Source organism: Jaculus jaculus, chromosome 5 (genome assembly GCF_020740685.1).
Source record: "Jaculus jaculus isolate mJacJac1 chromosome 5, mJacJac1.mat.Y.cur, whole genome shotgun sequence".
Taxonomy (NCBI): domain Eukaryota; kingdom Metazoa; phylum Chordata; class Mammalia; order Rodentia; family Dipodidae; genus Jaculus; species Jaculus jaculus.
The window spans coordinates 80,311,192-80,328,663 of NC_059106.1; the positions used below are offsets into that span (position 1 = coordinate 80,311,192).

Sequence of the window (17,472 nt, forward strand, 5' to 3'; positions counted from 1 at the left end):
ATAATTTAAAATACAAATTTAGGTCTGAAGATATAACTCAGTGGTAGCTAGCATGTGCAAGGCCCTGGCACTGAATCCCTAGCACTAAAGGAAAGGGGAAAGAAAGTAGAATTTACTTAACTGGAAAGAAATGGTACATACATACATTTATATAGATATCTATGTGACAAAAGACAAAGTTCACTGTGATTTTTTGTTTTTTGTTTTTCAAGGTAGGGTATTGCTGTAGCCAAGACAGACCTGGAATTCACTATGTAGTCTCAGACTGGCCTTGAACTCATGACGATTCTCTTTTCACGCCCTGCCTCACTGTGATATTAACAATGGTAATCTTTGGCTGATAGTATTTTAATGTAATTTCTAGTAATGTATTATTTTTATAATTCATTTGATGTTTAAAAATGAAAGAGCCAGGCTGGGCATGGTGGCACTCGCCTTTAATCCTGCACTTGGGAGGCAGAGGTAGGAGGATCACCATGAGTTTGAGGCCACCCTAAGACTACATAGTGAATTCCAGGTCAGCCTAGATTAGAGTTAGAGTGAGACCCTACCTTGAGAAACCAAAAAAAAAAAAAAAAGCCAGGATGGATAGATGACTCAGCAGTTAAAAATTCTTGCTTATGGCTGGGCGTGGTGGCGCACGCCTTTAATCCCAGCACTCGGGAGGCAGAGGTAGGAGGATCACCATGAGTTCAAGGCCACCCTGAGACTACAGAGTTAATTCCAGGTCAGCCAGGACCAGAGTGAGACCCTACTTTGAAAAACAAAAAAAAAAAAAATTCTTGCTTATGAAGCTTGATGGCCTGGATTCAATTCCCTAGAATCTAACTTCAGTACCTATGTAAAGCCAGATACACAAAGTGCCACATGCATCTGGAGTTTGTTTGCTATGTCTGGAGGTCCCGGTACATCCATAATCATTCTTTCTATCTGCCTCTTTCTCTGTTTCCCTCTCAAATGAATGTAAATAGAAATACTTTAAGCCGGGCGTGGTGGCGCATGCCTTTAATCCCATCACTCGGGGAGGCAGAGGTAGGAGGATCACTGTGAGTTCAAGGCCACCCTGAGACTACATAGTGAATTCCAGATCAGCTGGAGCTAGAGTGAGACTGTACCTTGAAGAAAAAAAAAAAACTTTAACATTTTATTTACTTATTTGCAAGCAGACAAAGAGAGAGAATGGGCATGTCAGGGCCTTCAGACACCACAGACAAAATCCAGATGCATACACCTCTTTGTGCATCTGCCTTTATGTGGGTACTGGGGAATCAAACCCAAGAAAAATGGTTTTTTAAGGCTGGGAAGATTGCTTAGCAATTAAGGCACTTGCCTGAAAAGCCTAAGGACCCATATTTGACTCTCCACGTCCTACGTAAGCCAGACACACAAACTGATGCAAGCGCGCAAGGTCGTACATGCACACAAGGTGGTGCATGCATCTGGAGTTCAGTTACAGTAGCTGGAGGCCCTGGCATACCAATTTTCTCTCACTCTCACTCTCTTGCATTTAAAAAAAAAAAGTCAGTCTGTTGGGCTTCCCCCCTGCCAAAAAAAGTTGTTTTTTTTTTAAATGAAAGAGCCCACTTAGGCATGGTGGTGCACACCTTTAATTCCAGCACTGGGGAGGCAGAGAACCAGGTCAGCCTGGACCACATTGAGACCCTACCTCGGAAAAAAAAAAAAAAAACGAGCCAAATGAGGTGAGTGATGCCTGTAATCACAGCACTGTGAAATAGAAGCAAAAAGATCAGGAACTCAAACTAATCAACAGCTTCATAATAAATTTGAAGCCAACATGGTGTATATGAGACCCTGTCTCAAAAAAAGAAAGAAGGAAGGAAGGGAGGGAGGGAGGGAGGGAGGGAGGGAGGGAGGGAGGGAGGGAGGGAGGAAAGAAAGAAAGAAGGAAAGAAAGAAGGAGAAAAATTGGTTCTTCTGACCTCATAGCTCCTTCAGGACAGGTCTCATGTAGCTTCATGAGACAAAAGCCAGTTTGTCAATGTTTTATACATCATAGAAGCTTAGATATGATCCTAATAATAATAGACCACTGGAGGTATTTAAGCCAGAAATGGTATGTTTTTTTTCTCACTTACCTAGCTTTGTACTTCAACCCACAGAATAATTTGACTCATAATTACTTATAAAGATATCTTTTCCATTTTATCACTACTTCTATAATCTGAGGAAAAATTTAGACTATCATATTAAAGTGTAATTTGCATTGACATTAGCATTACTAGAAGATAAGTCATTTCATTATAATTTCTTTTCTGGAAAAGGCTAAAATATCCAAACCAGTAAACCTATACAGGGATATTTTAATTTAATTTAAAATCAATACATTTTCAATAAAAGAAAAAAGAAGTGAAAAGAAAGAAAAAATAAAACTAAAAATTCCTCTGTGAAGCCTCTTGCCAATTCCTGTTCTTCTCAGATAACTTTGTCTTAACAATCACACCAAACCCTTATAGTATGTTAGTCAACTTTGGTCTTGGTTATCTAGTTAAAGTGATATGTGGTCCTGTTAATTCATTTCTAAACAATGTCTCCTCCTCTACTATATGACCTTCATAGATTTATTTCTCCAGTCTAGATCCTTGGGGCTTTATATTCTGAATATAGCTGACTATTCTATATCACAGTAGCATCCCAAGATCAGCATGCCCAAATGTGAATTTGTAGTCTCGTTTTCTCAAACTTGCTTATCCTCCTGTAGTCAACATCACAACAATTAGCACGACCTCTAGAAAATATTGTGTGGTTCTGGACATTGTGGTGCACATCCATCATTCCAGTACCTGGGAGGCTGAGGCAGAAAGATCCTGACTTCCAATCAAGCCTGAGCTACTTTGTGAAATTGAGACAACTTACCCATACAGCAAGAACCCCACCTTGGAAGAAAGGAAGGAAAGAAGGAAGGGAGGGAGGGAGGGAGGGAGGGAGGGAGGGAGGGAGGGAGGGAGGGAGGGAGGAAGGGAGGAAGGGAGGAAGGAAGGGGAAGGGGAAAGGAAGGGAAGGGAAGAGAAGGGAAGGGAAGGGAAGGGAAGGGAAGGGAAGGGAAGGGAAGGGAAGGGAAGGGAAGGGAAGGGAAGGGAAGGGAAGGGAAGGGAAGGGAAGGGAAGGGAAGGGAAGGGAAGGGAAGGGAAGGGAAGGGAAGGAGAGAGGGAAGGAGAGAGGGAAGGAGAGAGGGAAAAAAAGAAGGAAGGGAAATGAAAGAAAGAAGAAGTGAAAAGAAAGAAAAAATAAACCTAAAAATTCCTCTGTGGAGCCTCTTGTCAATTCCTGTTCTTCTCAGATAACTTTGATTGTCTTAACAATCACACCAAATCCTTAATAGTATGTTAGTTAGATACCCAAATATTAAATTACTCCATTTTTGCTGCAACCACCCAGCAAAAGACCAGTAAACATTTATAGTATATATACCTTCTATTTCCTCCTATCAAATAAACAAATTTTAGATGAGATTTTACTGTTAGTAAGCTTCGAGGCTTTGTCATGTTTTAGCTCTGTTCTAGAAGGTTTCTATAGAAGGCACATTAAGTATTTTTTAATATGCCTTATTTCTTCAATAACTGCTATGACTCATACCATAGAGACCCAAAGTGTTTTCTATTTTTCTTTATATCCCCTCAAATCCTTAGAGGAAGTATCATTCCATACTTCCAGCTCATTGATTAAGGCCAGCTCTCTCCTGCTTTTCATCTCCTAATTGAATCATCTCTGAATGAAAATTGGTATTCAAACCATCTCTACCCTCTGCTGCTAGAAATCTATAGCTGTTCTTTCCTCTCCCCACCTTTAGACCCATGTCTATCTCCAGCCCTTGGCTTAATCTAGTTTATCTCAGTTCTAGCTCTAAATTCCAGAGTCCTTAGAGGTGAAACATAGACCCCAACTAATGGCTTTGTATATTACTATTTGAGAGCCATTGCATTGTTAAGCATTCTTGTTATCCTCAGCATAGGAAAATGCATTATTCTAACCAATCTCATATTCTATGTAGAATGGTCTGAAAAAAGGATAGTATTTGACTGCCTTCCAACATATCATCCATCTGCTTACAATCAAGGCTCTTAAAACCAGCTGATGGATCACAGCAATATGGTACTAGAGCCCATAGATTTGTACTGAAGAGCATAGGCTTTACAGAGGCCAGCATGCAGATCTTGGTTTACATACTTTCCATGAATTAAGCTTAATTTCTTAATTTTTAAAATATTTTGCTGATTTATTCAAGAGGGAGAGAGATGAAGATAAGAGAGAGAGAGAATGGATGCAACAGACCCTCTAGCCACTGCAAATGAGCTCCCAGATATACGTGCCACCTTGTATATCTATCTGGTTCATATGGGTAGTGGCAAATTGAACCTGGATCCTTAGGCTTTGCAGACAAGTGCCTTAACCACTAAACTATCTCTCCAGCCCAATTTCTTTAAAATTTATTTATTTGCAAGCAGAAGGAGAGAGGAGAGAGAAAGAATGAATATGGGGATGCCAGGGCCTTCAGCCACTGCAAACGAACTCCAGATGCATGTGCATCTGGCTTTACATGGGTGCTGGGGAATCAAACCAGGTTCATTAGGCTTTTCCATCAAGTGCCTTAACTACTGAGCTATCTCTCCAGCCCCCCTCGTTTTTATTTGTTAGGAGAGAAAGAATGGTATGCCAGGGCCTCTTGCCACTGCAAATGAAGTCTAGACACATGTGTCACTTTGTGCTTCTAGTTTTATGTGGTACTGGGGAATTGAATCCAAGTCAGTAAGCTCACCAAGCAAGCGCCTTTAACTGCTGAGCACCTTAATAAACCAGTTTCTTTTATTATTATTTTAAAGCTGGATAATGCCATCTAATAGACTTGTTAGGAAAGCTCCTTGGAATTATTGAACAAGTGCTTGTTGACCAATACTATGAGCTAGACACTTTTCTGTATGTTGCAGATATAGCAGCCAACAAAACTTTCTGCCTTCAATGAACATATATTACTAGTGGGCATATGTATAAAAAGTACTTAGCCTCTGGCATGTAGGAAACACTCAGAAAATTGTTATTGTTAATAGTTAAGGATAGAGTTTGCTTTGCCACTTTGGGAATACAAAAGAAGTATAGGATATAGTGTTCCTCATCCCCCTCCATGCCCGAACTTGAATCTAGGTGGTTATGAGACATATTTGTCCATTCTATAAATATTAACTCAGTACCATAATGAATCAAGCACTGTGAAATACAAATCTGAATTCTTTTTTTTTATTTTTTATTTTTTGGTATTTTTATTTATTTATTTGAGAGTGACAGACAGCGAGAGAAAGAGGCAGAGAGAGAGAATGGGCGTGCCAGGGCTTCCAGCCACTGCAAATGAACTCCAGACGCGTGTGCCCCCTTGTGCATCTGGCTAACGTGGGTCCTGGGGAACCGAGCCTCGAACCGAGGTCCTTAGGCTTCACAGGCAAGTGCTTAACTGCTAAGCCATCTCTCCAGCCCCACAAATCTGAATTATTATCCTCTAAAAATGTTAACTTAGGGGTGGCTAAATTATCTTCACCAAGATGGTCCAGTAGATAAAGTACTTGCCACTCAAGCCTGGGTACCCAAATTCAGATCTCACCTAAAAGCTAGAAGCCATGGCAGGCTTTTATATTCCAGCATGTTAATGGTAGGATGTGAGGCAGAGACAGGAGAATTTCTTAAGAACTCATGGACCAGCTAGGCTGACCAACACAACAGTGAGCAATGCCTTAAAGCAGAAGGCGAGGCCCAACACCCAAATGTTGTCCTCTAACCTCCACATATGTGTGTGATACACATGCACCCACACTCGACCCATGAACACACACATACCAAAAAAAATATGTTTAATTTAGTTAGGAATACATGAGAAGTACATAAGTCTAATAGAAAACAAAATGCAACAAAAGTATTAATAAAGTGTTATGAAGAGTGTTATTCCCTTATTAGCTGAGTATATAAGCTAGACATACTTTTGGTAAGTAGCAGCAGAAGATGGTTGATTTGGTGAAGGCATAAAAAGAGTCTGTCCTGCCAGTTGAACTAAGCAGTTCCTAAACCTCAGTAGTATTTCCATTTCTTATTGTGATCCTGACTCTAGAGCTGAGACAATGAAAATGGTTGTTTTTTGGGGGGAGAAGGGTGCTAAGAACAGATGAGAGGTAATAGAACTGAAATAAAGAGAAAAATATAATAAAGCTATAAGAAAATATGATTGACTTCTTCCTGGAGCAGTGTAAGTATAGGGAGAACAAGCCTGGAAATGAGAAATACAGCCAGAACATGTAAGTCTTTGAATGCCTGCCATACTGAGGCAAGAATAGTGCATCACTGAAGACTTCTGAACAAGGAAGTGATATGATTAAAATTGTTTGTAATAAAATATAAATGGCAGATCATAGTGTTAATGATTATTTGTAAAATGAGAATGCATGAACTATCCTAATTGAGAAAAGATGCTATTAAAAAAAAAACTCAGCAAAAGAGTGGCTTTGCTGTACAAATCCACACTTCACATAAACAGGGCTCTGACATAGGGAAATAAGAAAAAAGGTAGACTGACTAAAACATGATATGAATTTATCATCTACTGCATGACTGCACCCACAGAATGTTTAATTATGATCAGTCTTCTGTCACTTAAGGCAAGTTCCTAAAATCTTGTCACAGGACTCTGCTATAAGATAGTGAAAGCTAGACATGGTGACACACACCTTTGTTTCCAGCTCTCAGGAGGCAGAGGTAGGAGGATCATTGTGAGTGAGGCCAGCCTGAGACTACCTAGTGAATTCCAGGTCAGCCTGTGCTAGAGCAAGACCCTACCTTGAAAACACAAAACAGAACAACAAAAAAAAAAAAAACAGTGAGAGAAGAAAGTTCAGTTTTAAAACATTCCAAAATCATTTCCAAAATGTCTGTCACTTAACCAATTGCCAACACTATGTTAAAGAATGATTCAGCTGACACTTCAATGTGAGCAAGGAGCTAATAGACTACTAGGGAGGAGGGATGTATAAAGAACAACAACTGTGTTAAAAGTGGTTTTATTGCATTAACTCCAAATATGAAAGACAATTTGAGGACTGGAGAGATGGTTCAGTGGTTAAAAGCACTTGCTTGCAAAGCCTGCTGACCTGGGTTCAATTCCTCAGTGCCTATGTAAAGGCAGATGAACAAAGTGCTACTTGTAAATGTTCATTTGCAGTGACAGGAAGACCTGGCACACCCATTCATTCCTCCTCTCTCTCATAAATAAAAAAATTTAAAAAGATAACTTAGCTAATGTAGTGGTGCACTCCTTTAATGACAGCACTTGGGAGGCAGAGGTAGGAGGATCACTGTGAGTTCAAGGCCACCCTGAGACTACAGAGTGAATTCTAGGTCAGCCTAGGCTAGAGGAAGACCCTACCTCAAAAAAAAAAAAAAAAGATAATTTGAGTATAAATTTATAGGATTGCATCACATATGTTTCTATGATTTGGGAAACGGTTTTCTGTTTTTGTTATTCTTATTTTAGTGTATGTGCAGTCTTGCACATGCATCACCTTGTTTGTCTGGCTTATATGGGATCTGGGGAGTCAAACATGGGTCCTTAGGTTTTGCAGGCAAGTGCCTTAACTGCTAAGCCATTTCTCCAGCCCTAAAAGTATAATTTTATGGTCTAAGAAAATACTTTTAGCCAAGCGCCACATGTTCTCTCTCATATGTGGATCCTAGCTACAGATGACTGGGCTTCTGCCTGAGAATGAAAATACTTAGTAGCAGAGGCCAGTATGTTAAAAAGGAGACATAAAGGGAAGAGAAAGGAAGGGAGGAGGGTACTTAATAGGTTGATATTGTATATATGTAAGTACAATGATTGTGATGGGGAGGTAATATGATGGAGAATGGAATTTCAAAGGGGAAAGTGTGGGGGGGAGGGAGGGAATTAACATGGGATTTTTTTATAATCAGGGAAAATGCTAATAAAAATTTTAAAAAATAAATAATAAAATAAATAAATAAATATAAGATGATTAGGGCAGAAACTAGTATAGGATTTATGACACATTCCAATTAGAGTGGGAAAAACATTATTAACTGTTTTGTTTTTTGTTTTTGTTCTTTCTTTTGGTTTTTTGAGGTAGGGTCTCAGTCTAGCTCAGCCTCAGAGTCTCAGGGTGGCCTCAAACTTACAGCAATCCTCCTACCCCTGCCTCCCAAGTGCTGGGATTAGAGGAGTGCGCCACCACACCCAGCTCTTGTTTTTTCTTTTAATGCCTAAGCTTTATGCTTAAGGGCAAGTCTATTTATTTTGATAGTTTTTTTTTTCTTTCCAAGTAAGGTGTTCAAAATACCTACAATTTTTGACTCTAGATGATCAGAAGTACAGTGGAAAGGCATGTGTCTGTGCTGTGAGACATGACTTAACATCATCATTCACTTTACCCCATGTCCAATCTGCTTTTTTCTTTCCAAACTTTGGTTTGAAATGCTTTTTTTTTGGGGGGGTGGGATTTGAAAAGGTTCAAACTCCTTTTGATTGTTATAGACAATACCTAGTTTTTCTTAATATAAGAGTATTAGTCACTATTGATGTTGAATTTGTTTCTGTTTAAATAAACATTAGGCACGTGCTGGCTTTCAGTTGTCTTGTTATAAAGGTTTCTTGTTTAAATTTGAACTGATTTGTATAATTCTATATCGTATTCTATATTTTTATGGTACACTGTGGTTTACTATGTTAGTCATTTATTGAACATTTCTTATCAGGCAGGCTAAATGGAATATTCTGTTACATGAAATAGTTTTAGGTATTAAAATTTGAAATATAAAAAAAAATAAAATACTTTTAGTTTTTAAATAATAGGTATGCATGAATATAGATTTGAACTTCACAAAAAAAGCAAGAAGAAGAAAACTACCTTCAGGAGTAGAGGGAAGAATCATTATTTTCCTCCTGTGCTTTAAAGATAGAGAGGGAAAAACAAACTCATTTTTCCCTACACAAGACAGAATCCTTCTGTGTTTTAATGTGTGGGGATTTTCCCACACTCAAGAGCCAACCATTTCTACTGCAGACACCAACTGGATGTTCTAATCCGGTTCATTTCTGACATGTTGAAATCCCACATGCTGAAGGCTCAGTCCCCAAGACTGTTCCCCGCTCCTGCCCCACTTCAGATGCCAATCACAAGCCCTAGGTTGTTTCACTTCTGACTGGCTGGCAGGCTAGCTGACTGACTGACTGACTGACTATAAATCAGGGCTTCCATAATATCCTCAAGTTCATTTACTTTCTAGAGTAGCTCACAGAATCAGGGAAACATTTCACTTACAACTAGGATACAGCTGAGAAGAAGCATAGGACAACCAGGCATGGTGGTGAGCGCCTTTAATCCCAGCACTCGGGAGGCAGAGGTGGGAGGATCGCCATGAGTTCCAGGCCACCCTGAGACTCCATAGTGAATTCCAGGTCAGCCTGGGCTAGAGTGAAACCCCACCTCGAAAAACCAAAACAAAGAAGGAGGAGGACGAGGAGGAGGAGGGGGAGGAGGAAGGAGAAGAAGCAGCAGCAGCATAGGACAGCATAGGTCATGTGTGAAGAAGGTCCATGCTTCCATACTCTCTCCGGGTATGCCTCTCTTGAGGAACCTCTCTGTGTTCTGCCATCTGGAAGCTCTACAAACAGTTTTTGTGTAGTTGTCATTACATAGACATGATTGATAAAATCACCGGCCATTGGTGATCAACTTCACTTTCAGCACTCTCCCCTCCACTGACAGTCATAAACCATGTGGGACTATAAATCCCACTCTTTAATCCTGTCGTGGTGAGTAGAGCCAATCCTGTCTAGAGGCTACCTGTCATCAGTCAACTCGTTAGCATACAAAAAGACACTAATCACTTTGAAAATTCCAAGGATTTTAGGAGTTGTATATCATGAGCTAGGACAAACATATATATTCAAGAATATTACATGTGTAATTCCTTCTAGGCTTTTTCCCCCAGATAGTATTCATAGACTGGAAGAGAATACAACTGTGACTTACATGAACATGAAACTAGCATTAGTATTACATTTCTTTTGTTTTTAAATTTTTTATTTATGTATTTATTTGCAAGCAGAGAAAGAGAGAGAGAGAAAGAAATAGAATGGGCATACCAGGACCTCTAGCCTCTGCAAATGAGCTCCAGATGCATGTGCCAGTTTATGCATCTGGCTTTACATGTAGAGCCCAGGTTGTTAGGCTTTGCAGGCAAGAAGAAGAAAAAGAAGGGGAGAGGGAGGGGATCCATCTCTTCATCCCAGTCTTCCATTTCTTAAGTCCCACACAGGGGCTGGAGACATGGCTTACTGATTAAGTCCCACACAGTTGACCAAGCTATATTAGAGCACAGTAACCTCTGTATTAGAATGTGCTCACGGAGTGCCGCTGCAGTTGAGTACATAGCATGTGGATTCAGGTCATTCACTCCACTTTCCCATTGCTCACAGGTGCCCCTGACCCCACAGCCGGGGCCAGTGCTGACGACGAGAACTGTTGGCATTTGGATGAAGAACAGGTGAAGGAACAAGTGAAGCTCTTTCTCTCCCAGGGGGGTTACTATGGCTCTGGAAAGCAGCTCAATTCAATGTTGGCCAAGGTAAAAAAGTAAACTGTTTTGTTTCTTTTAAACATTAAATAAACTAGGCTCACCACACTTCTGCCTTCAGGTACCTAGCTCACTTGACCTAGCTCTACTGAATGCTTAACACTTGCCTCGCAGGAGGGATAAGCAGAGCCCATGTGAGCAAGTACACCACAATGCCAACTATGTCTCTGCTCTGAAAATGAGTTAACATTTCCGCAAGGACATCATCTTCTTTCCACTTGGAAGCCAAGGCTGCCTCAGGCTAGAGTTTCCCCAGTGTTCCTAAAAATGCTTAGTTATTTTGAAACTGAGGACTCTTACCAACTTTCCTTCCCAACACAGTTAGTAAAATTTAACTTATATACCATAATGTTTACCCACTTAAGGTGTACAGTTCTGACTGGAGATGTAGTTCAGTGGTAGAATGTTTGCCTAGCATGTTTGATCCCTAGCACTAAAAAGAAACAAAACCCTCTAAGTACACAGTTCAGTATTTTTTTATATTGACAGATATACATTGCCATTACCAAGATTAACATTTTCTTGCCTCAAAAAGAAACATCTGGGGCTGGAGGGATGGTTTAGCAGTTAAGGCACTTGCCTGCAAAGCCAAAGGACCTAGGTTTGATTCCCCAGGACCCACATAAGCCAGATGCACAAGGTGATGCATGCATCTGGAGTTCATTTGCAGTGACTAGAGCCCTAGGGCATCCATTCTCTCTATATATCCCCCGTCCCTCTTTCTCTATGTCAAATAAACAAATAAAAATAAAATATATTTTTTAAAAAAGAAACATCTGGCCAGGCGTGGTGGAGCACACCTTTAATCCCAGCACTCAGGAGGCAGAAGTAGAAGGATCACTGTGAGTTCAAGACCACCCTGAGACTCCATAGTGAATTCCAGGTCAGCCTGAGCTAGAGTGAGACCCTACCTTGAAAAAAACAAACAACAACAAAAAAAAAAGGAAACATTTGGCTAGAGAAGATAGCTTAGCAGTTAAAGGTACTTATTTACAAAGCCTGCTGACCTGTGTTCAATTCCCCAGTACCCACATAAAGCTAGATGTACACAAAGTGGTACATATGTCTGGAGTTCATTTGCAGCAGCAGGAAACCCATTCTCATTCTCTTTCTCTCTCTATCTCTCCCCTTCTAGCTCTCTCTTTTTCTCCTTCTCTCAAATAAATAAATAAATAATACTAATCTTAATTAATCTTAGGTTACATATTATATTTCATACAATACTATATATGGTAAGATATAAAAAGGGTTTTGCTTAATTTAAACATGTAAATAAAATCATTATATGTGTGTGTGTGTATATACATACATATGTGCGTGTGTGTGTGTGTTTAAAATAGTCCTATGTGACTGGATTCTTTCACTTAGCTTAATGTTGTCAAGGTTTCTCTCTGTTATAGCATGAGTCAGTACTTCATTTCTTTATGGTTGAGTAATAATCTATTGTATCTACATTTTATTTATCCTTTGTTAGTAGACATTTGGATTGTTTTCATCTGTTGGTTACTGTGAATAATGTTGCTATTAACATTCTTATGCAAGTTCTATGTAGACAATTTTCCAAAGGAGCTTCCTCATTTTATAATCCCACCAATAGTATATTGATTCTGGTTTCTTTACATCTGGATCAATATTTGTTATTATCTTTTTGATTATAGCCATGCTAGTGGCTTTGAAACCATATCTCATTAGGTACAGCAAGCTTTCTTGGCACATGCTGAGATCTTGCTTACAGAGCAAGAGGCTTTTGGCTCTTTGGTTTCATTGTACTAAAGTATATCATCTTCTCAGCCTACTTCCTTTTCTTCCTTTTTTATGTTATGCAGTCACCAATCTCTTGCCCTTTTCCCTCTCACATGCTAGGTTCGAGAGATGCTGCGGATGAGAGATTCCAATGGAGCCAGAATGCTGACACTTATAACTGAGCAATTTATGGCTGACCCACGACTCACACTCTGGAGGCAGCAAGGAACAAGCATGACAGATAAGTGCAGGCAGCTTTGGGATGAGCTAGGTAAGTTCTCATCTATCAAGTGCTATGTCCTTGCAGCTTGCCTTCTAGCACCAGTGTTAGTGAGTGTTTGCCATCAATGATCACATAAGTCTTGCTAGGTCTAACAGAAGGAAGATTTTAGTTTCTACAGTCTACCTAGAGTAACTTCAGTCTCACTTTTATTGCTGCTACAGCATTATGCTTTGCTGTTGATCTTACGTTTTGTTCCACGTGTTATTTTACATGGTAAGCCTTTGCTGAAAGAAAACCTCTTCACTTGGTTTCTGTTACATGACACTAAATACTCAGCCTCAGGGACTGGGGATGTAGCTCAGTTGGTAGGTATTTGCTTAGCATGCACAAAGCCCTATATTTGATCCCAGTACAATATAAAACTGGGCACAGTGGCACACATCTTTAATCCCAGGACTTGGGAGGCAGAGGTAGGAAGATCGCTATGAGTTCAAGGCCACCCTGAGGCTACATAGTGAATTCCAGGTCAGCCTGAGCTTAGAGTAAGACCCTACCTCAAAAGGGGGGGGGGGGCCGCTGGAGAGATGGCTTAGCAGTTAAGGTGTTTGCCTGTGAAGCCTAAGGATCCAGATTCGATTCTCCAGTATCCATGTAAGCCAGATACACAAGTGGCACATGCATCTGGTGTTCATTTACAGTGGCTAGAGGCCTTGGCATGTCCATTCTCTCCACCCCCCCCCGTCTCTAATAAATAAATAAGTACTAAGTAAACATTTAAAAAAATTTTTTTAAGGCTAGAGAGATGATTTAGTGATTGAGGTGCTTGATTGCTGAGCCTAAGGACCCAGGTTCAATTCTCCAGGACCGACATAAGCCAAATGCACAAGGTAGCACATGAGTCTGGAGGTTTTTTTTGCAGTGGCTAGAGGCCCTGGCACACCCATTTTCTCTCTATCTGCCTGTATCTCTCTCTCTCTCTCTCAAATGAATAAAAAAAAATAAAATAGGGCTGGAGAGGTGGCTTAGCGGTTAAGCGCTTGCCTGTGAAGCCTAAGGACCCCGGTTTGAGGCTCGGTTCCCCAGGTCCCATGTTAGCCAGATGCACAAGGGGGCGCACGCGTCTGGAGTTCGTTTGCACTGGCTGGAAGCCCTGGTGTGCCCATTCTCTCTCTTTCCCTCTATGTGTCTTTCTCTCTATGTCTGTCGCTCTCAAATAAATAAATAAATAATGAACCAAAAAAAAATTTTTTTAAATAAATAAATAAAATATTTTAAAAACAACAATAAAAAGTCAGGCCTGGTGTGGTGGTGCATGCCTTTAATCCCAGTACTTGGGAGGCTAAGATAGAAAGATTGCTGTGAGTTCAAGGCTACCCTGAGGCTACAAAGTAAATTCCAAGTCAGCCTGGGCTAGGGTGAGACCCTACCTTGACAAGCATAAAAATAGGCATAGTGGGCTCATTCCTATAATCCCAGTACTCAGAAGGCTGAAACAGGATCACTGTGAGTTCAAGGCCAGTCTGGGCTTGAGTGAGACCACACCTCAAAAAAAAAAAAAATGGGGCCACTTGTAATCCTAGTGCTAGGGAGGCCAAAACAATAAGATCCCTGGTGCAGCCAACCAGTGTAGCCTAATTAGCCAATAAAAGACCTTATTTCCAAAAAGGTGAGTAGCTCTGATGCCTGAGAAATGATGACCAGAGTTGTCTTTTGGCATCCACATGCCCACATACCTACAAACATACATATACATGTATGCACGCACACAGACATACAAGATGTGTCTAGTTGATCACAAAGAAAATCTTAGACCCATCCTTGGTTCCCCATTTTTTTTTTAATTTGTTATTTATTCTTTATTTATTTTGAGAGAGAGAAAATGGGCACTCCAGGGCCTCTTGCCACTGCAAATGAACTTCAGACACATGTACCACTTTGTGCATCTGGCTTTATGTGGGCACTGGGGAACTGAACCTGGGCCAACAGACTTTGCAAGCGCCTTTAGCTATTAAGCAATCACTCCAGCCCAGTTCCCTGCTTGTTTGCTTGCTTGTTTGCTTGCTTCCTTCCTTCCTTCCTTTCTTCCTTTAAGAGAATGGCAGAGAGAGAGAATGGGCACACCAGGACCTCTAGCCACTGCAAACAAATTCCAGACGTATGTGCCACCTTGTGCATCTGGCTTATGCGGGTCCCAAGAAATTAAACCTTAGGTTTCACTAGCAAGTGCCTTAACTGCTAAGCCATCTCTCTAGCCCCTTATTTTCTATTAGGAGTCCAAACCAAGACATTGATCATCAGAATTATAATATGGAATAAGATAAAGCTATACTAAATGTTTAATATAATGCCTAACTTTATAAAATTAATGATAGCTCTTATATATGTTATATATGTAAAGTATAATAATTATAGGTTTTAAAATTTCATAATGGCTATCATTGTCAAGAGTTTTAAACACTTTTGGGGAGGCATTTTCAGGGCAGGGTCTCACGCTAGCCCAGGATGACCTGGAACTCACTCTGTAGTTCTAGGCTGGCCTCAAGCTCATAGTGATCCTCCTACCTCTGCTTCCCAAGTGCTAGGATTAAGGCATGCACCACCACACATGGCTCTCTAGACACTTATTTTTAAATATTTACTCATTTATTTGCAAGCAGAGAGAGAAAATGAATGGACACACCAGGACCTCTAGCCACTGCAAACTCCAGCAACATGCCACTTTGTGTATCTGGGTTTACATAGATACTGGGGAATTGAAACTGGGCTATCAGGCTTTACAAGCAAGTGCCTTTAATCACAGAGCCATCTCTCCAACCTTTCAACACTTTCTTTAAGTTACAGAAAAATATTCTTTTGAATACTGATAATTCTGTGAGTGCTGTTATTATATGTAGGCAACTAGGGAAAATTGCTTCTCTTTCTTAGAGATGTGACAATTTCCATTTTTGAAACAAATTCATAGGGACCTAATTAATGAGACAGAAAACTCATTTGTAATTTATAGGTCATAGTATTTATATTCGCTTTCTAGGGATCTTCTAAATAATGGAATGATTAAGAAATAGGAACTCCTCCATTACTATAACATTAGCAATCCATTTCTTCCTCAGCCTACCCACTCTATTTTCCATACCTGTCATCCTGTTGATTTTGCCTTAGATCATCAGAGTTCTTATAGTAGCTAAATTATAATGTCCACTTTTTGGTCTTTTCTGTTTTCTATTTTCTGGTTTTGTTGTTGCTGCTGCTGCTGTTATTTCAAAGTAGGGTCTTGCTCTAGCCCAGGCTGACCTGGAATTCACTCTATAGTTTCAGGGTGGCCTCGAAGTCATAAAGCCAGATGCACAACATGGTGTATCTAGAGTTCATTTGCAATAGCAAGAACCCCATCGCACCCATTCTCATTTTCTTTCTTTCTTTCTCTCTCTCTCTCCCTTTCCCTGCATATCAATAAAATCACTTCATTTATGCTTATTGCTAACTGGAAATTGAAAAATTATCTACCACAGCCACATGACCAATCCTAAAAAAAGAAGCAATTTTTGAGAGTGAGTTGGTCAAAAAAATAGTACCCAGTGGTTTTTTGGAATATGTAATACTCTACTACAATAACAGTGAAAGTTGAAGAAAATAATATCTAAACACATTGCAAATTGATCAGCAGTTTCAAACTCCAAATCCCAATCATTTTCCATAGAAAAAGGAAATATTAAAACTTTGCTCTGAAATAGTAATATACTAGACTCTATGCAAATGTTATTCCATGTAATTCTCATACTGTCCCTACAAAGTAGGTATGTTTGTGTTCTTAGTTTTACACTTAAGGGCTCTGAAGGTCAGTCAGTTCATCTAGCCAAACTATGACACTTTTTCTGAGTACCTTCCTTCCAGCCCTGTTCTTGCAGTAAATGCCTTTCCTCTATGCCACTGTTATATCTGAATATATCTTTATATTAACATAGTGTACTCAGATGGCATGCTTAGTTATTTGTCTCCACCACTAGATAGCTCCTCACAGTTAAAACCAGTGTCTTACCCCAGCCAGGCAGGTGTGGGGTTCTCTAGGAGGCAGTGCCTGAGATTTTCTTCGGGGAAGGGGCAGGAATGAATGTACTGGGGATAGGAAGGAAGCAGGAAAAGAAAATAGAAGTGTGAGTAGGTGTCAGATTGTGTCAGAAGTTCACCATCACCCTTCCCTCATTTCTAGCAAGTGACAGGTGCTTGATGTCATTTATTCACGACTGCAGTGTGCATACACTTTTTTCTTCCACCTTTTCTAAGCTCACACTAAAAGGACTCACCAAATCTCATTCAGGTGGCTCAGGATTATATTTCCTTTGCTTATTACCCTGTGCTCTTGGGTTCTATAGTATTTCTATAATTATGAATAGTGTTGCCCTATAATCTATCAGATAGACTTATATGTATGAAAAATTTTGAACAATTTTTAAGAAATGTATCCTGTTTGCAAAGCACAATAAAGTTGCATCTTATAGAATTATAGGCAATGAAGCTAACAGTAAACTGTATTTAATAAATTATACTCATACTCTGCTTATTTGAATTTGGAAAAAGTCTAGCATATCCAGTAGTTTCAGGGACTTCATTTTAACTTAAAAAGCTCTGATATATTTAATTTATAAATTTTGGACTGATATAATAGAATTTAGGAAAACTATAAGAAATATTTTGTTAATGTATGTATTCCTGTGTAAAACGCATGACTTCTCCTGTGTATATTTTTAAAACTTAAAATTCACCAGTTGTTACAGTTACTTTTGTATTACTATAATCACAATACTTGATAACTTAAAGGAGGAAAGACTAATTTGGACTCACGGTTTCAGAAGGTTTAGTCTATC

At 39.7% G+C, this 17,472-nt stretch overlaps 1 protein-coding gene across 1 annotated transcript in view; it reads left to right on the top strand.

The window, feature by feature from the left end:
• Positions 1–17,472, top strand: part of Zswim5 (zinc finger SWIM-type containing 5) — a 188,695-nt gene that overhangs the window by 135,439 nt on the left and 35,784 nt on the right. Inside the window, exons 3-4 of the mRNA XM_045149577.1 lie at positions 10,487–10,635; positions 12,508–12,658. Of these exons, the coding sequence (XP_045005512.1) occupies positions 10,487–10,635; positions 12,508–12,658 (300 nt within the window). The remainder of the gene's footprint in view (positions 1–10,486; positions 10,636–12,507; positions 12,659–17,472) is intronic.